The sequence below is a fragment of the Ilyonectria robusta genome (assembly GCF_021365365.1).
Source record: "Ilyonectria robusta strain PMI_751 chromosome Unknown BGZ61scaffold_84, whole genome shotgun sequence".
In the NCBI taxonomy this organism is placed as follows: domain Eukaryota; kingdom Fungi; phylum Ascomycota; class Sordariomycetes; order Hypocreales; family Nectriaceae; genus Ilyonectria; species Ilyonectria robusta.
The window spans coordinates 13915-25516 of record NW_025764518.1 but is presented as its reverse complement, the minus strand read 5'-3'; the positions used below and the strand labels follow the sequence as shown (position 1 = coordinate 25516).

At 51.1% G+C, this 11602-nt stretch overlaps 2 protein-coding genes across 2 annotated transcripts; one reads left to right on the top strand and one right to left on the bottom strand.

The window, feature by feature from the left end:
* Nucleotides 1-7034: 7034 nt before the first annotated feature.
* Nucleotides 7035-8006, top strand: BGZ61DRAFT_468847 (uncharacterized protein; the record flags this gene model as incomplete). Its single annotated transcript, XM_046247908.1, has 1 exon — nucleotides 7035-8006. A coding segment is annotated over one exon (267 nt), but the record flags the coding sequence as incomplete, so codon positions are not given.
* Nucleotides 8007-8026: 20 nt separating this feature from the next.
* BGZ61DRAFT_468846 (uncharacterized protein) lies at nucleotides 8027-8888 on the bottom strand. Its single transcript, XM_046247907.1, has 2 exons — nucleotides 8690-8888; nucleotides 8027-8640 (listed from the first exon to the last, which is right to left on the bottom strand). Exons 1-2 carry the CDS (start codon nucleotides 8849-8851, stop codon nucleotides 8350-8352), a joined length of 453 nt encoding a protein of 150 aa, XP_046093641.1. The 5' UTR covers nucleotides 8852-8888; the 3' UTR covers nucleotides 8027-8349.
* Nucleotides 8889-11602: the final 2714 nt, after the last annotated feature.

The following is an 11602-nucleotide window of genomic DNA, read 5'->3' as shown; positions in this document are numbered from 1 at the left end:
CTTCTTGTTGCCGCGGACCTTATGGTAACAACTCCCTCACCTGAATATCAACTCTTCTGATCTCGGTGAAAGGCCAAATCTCAAGAAATGGCGCGCCGTCTACCCCTCTTCTGTGGCGGCCTTCCGTATCGCAGTAAATCTGTAAGCTGATGCGCCAGCGAGCCGACGCGCTCGATGATCTCAGCCCAGTTAACCCGTTAGCAGGTGAACTAGTAGGGCTGTAATAAGGGCATACCTCTTAGATCAAATGTGGCTAGTATCGCGTTGACGACTGCGGCAAAGTGGAATGAACACTCCGCTAATGCGTAGTGCAATGATACCCTATCCTGAATGCGACAGCTAGTTCCGGTGTAACTGAAGACCAAAGCGAGAAGGTTACCCAAGAGCATCGTAAAGCTCGCCAAATCATCCAAGAGCATCTACATTATACTGACAAATATTGAGGGTTAGGATTAGGCGGGCCGATAGATGGTAATCGTCCCTATTGTCTTAATTATAGAAGAACTCACCTTGATTCAGACGCACAGTATTCCTTTATCTCATTTGCGATTAACTTGCTCCAGGTCGTGGGTATAACACAGACTGTATGCCACTATATACTAGGGTCATGTAAGTACTTCTTAAAGGTGCAATTATGATCTTATGGCTGCACGGTTATCGCCAGGGTGCTGAGGCAATGGATATTGCCTGGTTAGAGCATGTACATGGAAGCTAAGACCTCATTCGAGACCTTCAGGAGAAGTACACGCCCGTCTGTCTTGGTAGTATTGACCTCGCTTGTCCATCTGCGATAGTGGTAACTCCTGCTTCTCACTTAAGCTGAACGTCCTATTTTTGAGCGTATCAAATAGGTCACGGCAGTGGCCGTCAATTGAGGCTTTACCGAGTCGCACAAGCTGTGTATCCCCTCATCGTCCTGGGAGCTTTGGCGATTGTTCCCGTGGCATGGCTCGAGATCAGGCGATGGAGACGCGAACAGCATCATGCCAGGCTTATTGCTGAGAACACGTATCACCCTATGGATATTACACCACGACGTAAGCCATTTGATACTCAATACGACTTACACTATAATAAAGTGATGGTTGTGGACTTTGAACGGGCAAAATTCTTTCCCCTCAACCTCTTGGACCTATTAGCTAAAGTGGCCAAAATCGGAGGAAATATGCGGTCAAGAAGCCAAAAAGAACTGGCAGTTAGAGGGTTCAGTGCCGACCGGAGGGTTGCACTTTTGGTTCCTGATAGTCTGAGTCGGCCGGAGTGCTGGTTGGCAAATGTCAGATAGTAACGATCTTCTCCCTTGCGTGTTCGGATAGTGGGACAGGATCAAACAACACAGAGAGCAAGAAGTTGATTGACTTTGTACTCACTTAATAAGACTTATCAAAGTCTGCGTACCTGGACGTACAGAATGTCAAGAGCCAGATACAAGCCATCTTGAGCTATTAGCAGGGCCAGTCCACAGTCCATCCTGTTTGTTATTTAGTGTATAACAATGCTAGAGGCCCCTAAGGTGGAGGCCTAAGGGAGTTGCTACTAGTAGCTAAAGAGAGGATCGAGGGAATAGAAAGAGAGGCAAGGGTTGCTACAAGAAGTTGAAGAGAAGGCTCTTCGTCTTAGCTACTAGTAGCCACCCCTACTAGTAGCAAACTTCTTGCCCCTCCTTTTCCTGTTTTCTCAGCTACTAGTAGCAAACCAATTGCCCTCTTTTGCTTCTCAGATACTAGCAGCAAGTTCTCGCACAATGAGTTACTACCAGTAGCTGAAGAGAGGCGGCATTGAGAATGCTGCTAGTAGCCGTGAACAGGATGGTGTCATTCAGTAGTAGCTGGTGGCTACTAATAGTTACATCAGCAAGAGAAGTAAGTGCCTGGGCGCTTACCTATAAGTCGTCCCACAACCTCAATGACTTTTCAACACCCGCTGTTCACCATACACTTAACAGCGACCTAAGGCTAGAAAAGGCCTAGACCGCTTAGGGCAATGGCACTTGGTTTGAGCTCTAATGTTGTGTTGGAAACAATCATACCTTACTGGAAATATGAGCTGGACGTAGGAGGAGGATGGTAGGGAGGAATGGGAAAGCTGAGGAGGGTAGAGAGGAAGGAGTAGAGCGAAAGATGGAGGGCAGAAGAGATGAGCATGTCGCTGTAAATGGCGAATACTAAGACCTTGACAACCCTTTAACTTTGCACATCTGATTCAGAGCATAGAATAGATGCCTGGCTCTTCAGAGGATATCATCTCTCCGGATAGAGATTACGAGCCGCCCTCAAATCGGGGCCCGAATTGAAGTCTTGGAAACCTCAGTACCTTGTCAGACTGTTCAGATAAAGTTAGAACCCAGGCGTTTCGCCGTTTGGGAAGATCTCGGAACCTTATTCTGTCTCAACGTTGTTATTCACCCAAAACGACTTGTGCTGATCTCCGGGTTCATGAATACGCGTGGCGTGACCTACGCTTCCAGTTAGGAATTCCTCATAAGGCTCGATAAAGGCTAACCAGTGTGATAATACTGAAAGCCCCTGAATTCAGATTGATTTGGGTGCCCTTTAAGTGACTGCTTTAAGTATGCAGACTGGAATCTGTCTGGAGCTGAGCAGAGTAGGTGGCGCGCGCGGTAGCAATTTTGGAAGTAATAGACTAGAGTCGAGAACGAGTTTCACTACCCCAAGGGTTATCATCAGTTCTGTCTGCTGCCATCATCATTCGCCAATAACAAGCGCTCGGCAAGATTTAAAAGTCAGATGTGATTGTCCAAAGTGTTAGTATGTGCACCAACATGGAAGCGAACGAGGGGAGGACGACCACGGGCGATGATCTATCACACATACGTTAGCCAGACAGTGAAAATTTGGTAGGTCCTGTCCCTTTTGAAAGCCTTTATCGCGTAAGATTCTGCTGAGGGGGCATATTTGATCGTTGATCACTGTCAATCGCCGGCGTGATTTTGTGACATCCGAACCTAGATGTACCGGACGCCCCCTACTGGGTTCTAATGTATCTCCACTTGTTAGCCTGCGTACCACGACATTTTGTACCAGTAAAATACTACGTCACCCCATGCACATTGAAGCGGCGATGGGGTGCATGGGGTAGCCTCAGCCGAAGGCTGTGTGTCCGCGGGCCGGGAAGCTATTACTACTACCGCATTATCTACGTACCGACCCACTGCCATGCCCATTCTTGGTATTATGTGACATGTACGGATTCCGTGTGAGCACCTGTCGTTTCCTAAGCTCCTGATCCCTCATCTTCATCTTCATGCCATCCGGGGGAGACCCGTAGACCAGGTGATTACGATCAAATGGTGCATCCAACATCAGACCCTCGAGCGTTTTCACGCGAGAGACAGCCACGTAGCTTAAACCAGTCTGAAAGTCCCGGCAGGACAGATCTGTAACTATCATGTCTTCGGTGATGCTTTGTGACTTGTGCACGGTAATTGCGTAGCATACGATCAGGGGAAACTGGGTGCGAGCGCAGAGAGTGGCTCCGATGAGGAAGTCCCTCTCCACTGGGAGAATCGGCACAATCTTCCTGCCATCAGCGGTGGTCAGGAATACCGGTCCGCTGTATTTGTCAAACTCCATCATGATAACGCAGGGAGGGTCTTGGATGGGGTCGGCCCCAGGTGCCCAGCCGATATCGTAAACTGTGCCGCGAGCGCCGTTGCAGAGGCCAACTGGCTGCCAAAGGTTGGACGTCAGCATCAGACGGGAGCCAATGCATATTGGGATCTGCTTCGCAAGGTTGCCCGCCTTGTCATCAGGCGCAGCAGCCGCGCCGGGGCCGACGTTCTTAGCCATGACCTGGATGACTGGCCGGCTGAGGCGGTCGAGGTGATAGTGGTTATATTCGTTCACCCTATCTTTAGTGGCGTATACTCGTAAGGCGTTGACAAACCTTGCGACCTCTTGATCGTCTAGTTTTGCCTGTACGCGGCTGGAAAGGAGCTTCCAGGATTCCACAGATAGTTGAAGCAGCCGCAATTCCCCGAGAGCTAGGCGGAATGCCTCCTGATCGTCGCCACGCTGCCGCTGGACAACTTTCAAGAAGACCGATTTATCGAATCGCCTATATGCGTTTCTGCCCTTGATCTCTACTCCCTGAACCTCTTTATCGTAATAAAGCGGCTTCTGCAGCACAGGGGGAAGCTGAAAGAAGTCACCAACCAACAGGATGTTCAGGCCGCCAAAGAACTCTTCGTTCTTATTCGGGAACGCCTCTCGGAGACGGTCATCGATCCAAGATAGCTGACGCAGTCCCAGCATGCTCTTCTCGTCAATGATCAGATACTTGATATCTGTAAGCTTCTTCTGGAGCTGGGCCTTATCAATGGCTGAGAGAGGCTTGAAGTCCTTATTAATTGGCAGGTGCAACAGGGAATGCAAGGTAGTGCCCGAAATCTGATTTCCCGCGACGCCCGTGGGCGCGGCACGCCAGACAGGTGTCCCTCTCCCGCCCGTCGCGGCTTGAAGGTGCGCGGAGAGCAGGTTAATGAGGTATGACTTGCCAGTGCCGCCTCCGCCATCCACATGGAGTAACAACTGGGAGGGATCCCGGGTCAGGAAGTGGCCCATCACCGTGTCGTACACCAGGCGCTGCTCTGGATTTAGGGAATCGCGAGCTTCCAAGGGCTGATGGTCCACATCGAGATTCCAGGGGTTTTCCGCTTTGCGTTGCTTCCAGTAGTCGCCGTTGAGAATGCCATCATCGGTATACCGCCCAACATGAGGGGTCCAATCGTAATTAATGTCAATATCTCGGCGGCCGAGGATGTCGATGTCCTCTTCCTCCAGCGGGCGGTCAGGTAGCATGCGGGCGAGTTCATGCCAATCCTCCTCCGCGATGGGCTCCTCATGGGCCTCAAGCTCAAACTCATCGTCCTCTGCCGTCAATTCATCCGTATCCGGCTCTCCATAATGATCGTCCGCATGGGTATCGTGGAGCTGTCTGCAGCGCATGTACCCGGCTGTGAAAGAATCGAACCGCTGGCCACCCACAACGAGCAACTCTTCTAGAAAGCGATGTGGATGAACCATCATCAATTTAACACGACAGCAGTCGTTAAACTGGGAAGAGGCTTCCATGGATTTGTATCGAGGGAAGTAAGACAGGACCCTCTTCTTCGCGTGAGCAGCTAGTCTCCTCCACGTGTTGAGATTGTACGACTGCAGGTATTCGAGATACGTTACATCCTCATGCTGGTCCTTTCTCTCTAGATATTTCATGTAGCTGCCGATGGCCTCGTTGACATCTCTATCTACACGATACGAACGCGCCTGTCGCTCCAACGGACGGCAGTCCATGGTGACAACCATACGGGTGCCTTCTTGCAGCGGAATGTTAAGCAGCAGATGGGAAATCTCCTGCACCGAGTAATCTCTCTCAGCGATCAGCTTGTTCATGAGGCGAGAGGAGAAGGACAACAGGGGCTGAACGTGCGATGTATGAGGCAAGACCTGGTCTGCAAGCCGGGAGAAAGACTCGGTCTTCTTCTCAGCTTTACTGCAATACTTCGCAGCGTATGTAATGACCGCCTGTAAGCTGGTGCAAGGAGATATGTCGATATTGGCTAGCCAGCCTAGGATAATCGCAGGGTTGAAGTTGTTCACGAGGCTGTCATTCCGGGCCGCCTCAAAGATGTAGTACGACCGGCCTTCCTTCCTGATCACTGCGGCCAGCTCCCGCAAGGCACGAGGGAAGTCAAAACGACACTCCCTCTCTGGATTGGCAACGTTGGCCGCCTCGATGTCTGCAGCAGCGCCCTCCATATCCCTCGCGATGTCACCGGTTCTCTTCCTCACACGCAAGCAGTACGTGGTGTTGCACTTGTGGCGCTGGCAACGGTTGACAATTTGCGAGAGCCGTAGGAATGTCATCTCTATGCTTAGGGGATCTACGCTCAGCGGATTACCCTCACCCTGAGGCATAGTCCTACTCGGCTCGGGGTTAATGGCAGTGATGTGGAATCCCCACGTGCGTGCAAAAACATCACGAGCGGCTTCGTCCTCCATGTCGGCTCCGGGGCAATTTTCCATCTAGTACAGGCCGTGGTTGTGTGGACTCCCACGCCCTTGCCATTTATAACGATCCCAGTAATCCATAATGCTGAATTTCTTGCTTAGCACGATATTCTGAAAGAGGCAGTATCGGCGGTAGAAGTGGAAAGCAGCAATATGAGGGTTCTGCTGCAATAGGCGGCGCGATAGAGCCATCCTCTCCGGCTTGGTAGCGGCTAGCCAGTCGTCATACTGGGGCATGTGCTGGTAGAGACTCCGCCAGTGTAAATCTGCCGGGCTAAACGTAATGAATGCACCAGGACAACCAAGGTTATAGGCGTAGGCCTCGAGGTCGTGCCTCTTTTTGTTCCAGAATGGACGCGTACCGCGAATAGACACCGCATGCCTTGTGATCGAGTTGATCAGCGCCTGCGCCTCGGGGTCCTCGCTGTGTTCGAGCGCCTGAATAAGTTGCTCTCGCGTCAGCGGCTGCTGTCTTCCATCATGTTGCTTCATGAAGAATCTGGACTGTGAACGTGCTTGTGACCGCATTAGCGTGTTGAAGGCGACGAAGCGGAAGGTCGGGTGGCGTGCAAAACGCCCGTCGTGCCAGCGCATCGCGTGCTCGACGTAATCCTTGTAATCAATGGAGCGCAATCGGGGTTCAACAAAGTCGGCTCTACCGTCAGGAAAGAGGCAGGGAAATGCCAAGGAGAGTAGGGCATGAGAGCGATTGAACTCATTAATGGGTGTGTGTCGTATATTCGGGAGCTGCAGCTCGTGTTGTGCCTGCGCGTGGAAGCTTGTGGAAAGCCCTGAATCAGCGCCTGATTCTCCGGAGAGAATAGACCGCAGAGCATCGAGCTCCGTGTCCTTGGCCAACAGGTCCGGCACCGCAGCCTCGTCCTCCAGGTCAGGCTCTGCCTCCTGATCTTCCTCGGGTGAGTCGGGTCCAACATCGGCAGCCTCCACCTGACTCTGGGGGATAGCATCCAGGACATTACCATCTTGGGGCAATTGATTCAGCCGCTCTTCGTCGATGGCGACGCATCGATAGCCAGGATGATGGCGGCGGAGGTAGTCTAGCCATATGGCAACCGGCTGGCGGCGCACGCGGAACTGGCGGGTGAATTGCCAGCTAAGATTTGCGTGGGACGACGTATTCGCAGGACGTAGTAACACGGTGTTCAACTCCTGCGGCAAAAGCGGGAGCTGGTTGTACACTAAGCCAACCTCCCGGAGAAAGTGAATTACGTGCCCTCGATACTTGTACTGCTGCTCTCGCACAAGCATAATGTTCACGTGGACGTGAACACGAGCAATCAAAGACTCTTCGGTTGGCGTAAGCTGGGGCAACCGGGCCGGTACAGGGCCAAAGTCGAGCTGATTGTCCGCAGAGAAGAAATATAGCTCGTCGGGCTGGCGCTTCTCATCCCTCCAATAACAACGCGCACAAATGCCATTGCAATCGATCTTCATCTGGAACCAACTCTCTTGGCATCGACTGCAAAACTGCATTTGGTCATTGTCCAGCTCTGTCCAGAACTCGCGGAGGATGGCCTTGTCGCGACCAGTCAAGGCGCAAGCTTCCAGATCTCCATTCCACACCGGGTCTTGTGCGTAGAATACCGCCGACTCTTCAGGTGGAATTCTCACCGAACTCCGAATACGTCGTGATGGCCTCAACGATCGAGTTTGCCTTCGAGATCGTCTCGGCCGCCCTCCTGTACCAGGAGCCGGACCACGGCGACCAGTCCTCGGCCGTGCAGAAGGCGGCCGCGAGCGATGACGAACAGGGCTTTCATCCACGGAGTCGTTACCGTCGCTCTCGTCTTCATCCCCTGGGTCGGAGTCACACTCTACCCCTATTTGCTCCAGGTACCTGCGTGGCCGAACGGGCGAAAGCAACAGGTTGAAATAGTCCTCGGCGTCAATATCGGACTCCGAGAACTGGCCCCAGTCATCTCCTTCCTTGATTATCCCATCCCCACCCGGAAGCCCACTCGGCCGCGGTCGATCTTGGCTGGCATCTACATTCTGTGGTTAGCCCGAAGTACTTCGACCATTAAGTAAGAATATCTGCCCCAGGCCCCTCCGAACCTTTAAACGCGCCGAGTTGAGATATTGAGGGAGTCAGTGACACAGTCTCCCCTGCACGGCGTCGTGAACGATGGCCGCGCTGGATAGCAGCCCGCTTGGCCCTTGCGCCGGCCATGGAGGAATCGTCCTGTGAGTCTCTCCCGCACTTGAGGAATCTAGGAGCCAAGTCAGGGTGACCTATATCAGGCGTGCTGCTTCGGATAGTAGACGGATCAGAATGTGAGGCGGTTAGTAGTGCCGTCGGCTACACAGGAGGTAAGGGAGCTATTGTACGGAAGAGCCGCGAGCTTTGTTGGGTTGGTGGAATTGGCGTCCCCAACACTACACACGGCTGGCTAATCGACGCCCCGGATAACGTCTTCGCTGTATGACATTGCCGTAGCCTCTCTGGCGACGTAGGCTGGGTTCCGAACCTGGCGTTAGGAGGTGATAGGCTAGCATCTTCTTCAGTTCTCTTCGGAGCGGGACCCCCAGTTGAGGAAGGATTGACGGCGAGGTTCCTTAACGTCAGGATCGCGCCTCTGGACCTGGAGTACTTTAATTAGTTAGTATCGAACGTCTTACGGAGTGGGAGACAGACTGACATGAGAACTGCGCTGATTGCGACAGTCCTGGCAGTTCTTGGTGTGCCCCACCGATTTCCTTTTGCCAATAAAGTCACCTGCCGGTTTCTCCTCGCCACAGCGGACACAGACGATGGAAATCATATCATCTTGAAGCTCTTGAGGAGTAGACCTAAGACGCATTACTTAATGGAGCAAGACATCAAGAGGCGTTGTGCGGGACGAAATGGGTATTTGAATCCCGAAATTCCAGGTAATTACTGTTAAGGGGCCTAAAGCTGCCCCCTAGTAAACAAACCAGGGGTCCTGGCAGCTGTTAAATAGCGACCCACCTTTCGAAGGCCGTCATCCAGTTGCGGTACGTTTTGCGACCAACCATACAAAATTTAGACCAATCAGAGCCCGGGAAACTTATTAATCCCTGTCTGCACCAAACCCTCATTATTGGGAAAACTTATGGATTAATGTAGAGTCAGCCTTCGGCTGAATTATTCGTATTGGTGTAACTATTTGGCCGTATTGGTCCACCATCTGTACAGGTCAATTAGTCTTTCCATACCAGTATAACATCTGTACCAGCTCACTGATTTCTCCTTACTAGTCTAACAATATCAGTGCGCTTCTGTACCAGTTTTTTTTTTTCTTATATCAATCCAACTATACTAGTATGCTGCCCGCACTAGCCATCGAAATTTCGCTGAACGGAACGGGTCGGAGTCTGTAAGAGTTCACATGAATATCCGGCGTAAGGAAATCAAACTCAGGACCGCTATATTACAATCTTTGTGAATAGATGAAAATAATCCCAATCTTTCTGATCATGGAAGGACACACATTGATCCGAACGTGTTACCTCATCTCGTCCGCAATCAGTTTACCACGGATCGTGGACAAAACGGGACTGTATGCCGCTCTATCTATTAGAGTTACGAGGGTCGCTCTTCAAGGCCGGCTGTCATTACATGGCTACATGATTATCAGCGAGGGTGCTGAAGAAAGAGAGATTACTTGATTATTAGCCCAACATGGAATCTACGACCGCAGTCGAGACCTTTGGGGCCATATTACTATGACAGTGGTGTGTTCGTAAGTTCCAGCTATACAAGCTGCGTATCCTACACTATGACGCAGAGCCACGCAGTATATCATACTGTACGACTTACGCCATGACAAAGTGATAGTGGTGGACTTTGAGCGAGCAGAGGGCCTTCCCGTGAACCTATTAGACTTATCAGCCCGAGTAGCTAAAACCGAAAGAGGAAATGTATGGCCAAGAAGCCGAACAAGGATACTCTGTACAAGAGGCGGAGCTGCAGTCTTTAAAGATGAGCGTGTCAAGGTGTGTCTACATCGGCCGGAGCGCTGCTTAATGAAGGTTAGACAGTAATGATCTTCACTCTTGCGCATAAGGGTAGTAAGACTAGATCAAACGACATGGAGAGCAAAGAGTTGATCGATTTTGTACTCCCATGGATCAGACCCATGACAAGCCGCGTGCCTAGACGCACAGAGTCTCAAGAACCAGATTTAATCAATCGTGAGCCATTGGCAGGGGCAATCTCGGTATCGGATATCACCCTGATGGCGGGACGTCGGAGACTACATACCTGCTAGGCGATGGTGATGGTGGTTTAGATTGAAGGAAGAAGAAAGGAAGAAGGAAGGGGCAAAGGCCGTGGAAGATAGGGCTTCAATAGGTACTGGGGCATATTAACTACGCAAACGAAAGTGCCAGCATTATTAGGAGACCATGGTCTCGGGGTTTATAAGTTTACTTTTCTGGCAGTTCATATGCACCTGCAAGGAATGTTTTAAGGTCGCAAGAGAAGGGTGCTATCAAGGGGGATGGCTTCAGCGTTAATGCTCATCACATGAGCTGTCAGTCATTGGGATATCGCCGTCGGGGTCGGGAGGCTCCTCACCATCCCAGTTGACCACTTCATCTACATCAACATGGCTTACGCCCATGTTTTCTGGCACAAACATAATTGGTATTGTATGATATGGTTTGAGAAAAAAAATAAGGTGTTTGAGCAACTGGGGGCTCCATGGCTTTATATACTTTTTGGTAGCGTAGGCCTACACTAGCGGGATACACACGCTCACTGACCCGACCGCTGTGTGCCAAGACGGGATAAGAGGTGGGCTCATCAACCCATAGCTTCAAGAGGACTAGTTAGGTTAGTTGCAGGCTGATCACTCTGAAAACTATGGACGATACCGTCAAATCAGCACTGAGATAATTGTGGGACCTAGCGCTAACCACTGTGATAACCTTCTCACAGTGACACACCACATCGAACAATACAGTCAGCTTGCAGGCTAGCACTACCCAAGTAGACAACGGTCCAGAGCAAATCAACAAGCATAGCACACATGTTTGGGAAGTTTACGGCTATACTTCTGTCGCGTTAATTACGGTCACATCGGCACTTCGAATACACAGACATACAGAACCAGAGAAGGGCTAGGAATGGCCTGACAAGTATTCGCATAGGCAGGACAGCTATTTCAATCATTTGAGGATGCATTTTAGGTACACAGAAGTCGAGGAGGGCCAGGAGGGGCCTGACAAGTCACAGATACAGAACAGTGATTAGAACTATTAGTAGAGGTGCAAATGCGTCGAAGCAGAAGGGGAAGCAATTCTGGCAAGGAATGGCTTATTTTCTGGAAGCGAGAAGTGGGAGCACCTGTATTTATAGTTGTACGCTGCATAGCTGCCACTAGGGCGGCTGGGACAGCCTATGAATAAATAAATAAAAATCTGTCCCAGGACCGTGACTGTCCCAGGACAGCCATAGTCCCAGGACTGCACCAGTCCCAAGTATTCAAACGATGAAGATAACTTCCTCATACAACTGAAGGAAGACGAGCAGCTTGGGTGGGCGGAGATTCGTCGACGTTTTGCTCAACGTTTCCCCGAACGAGGCG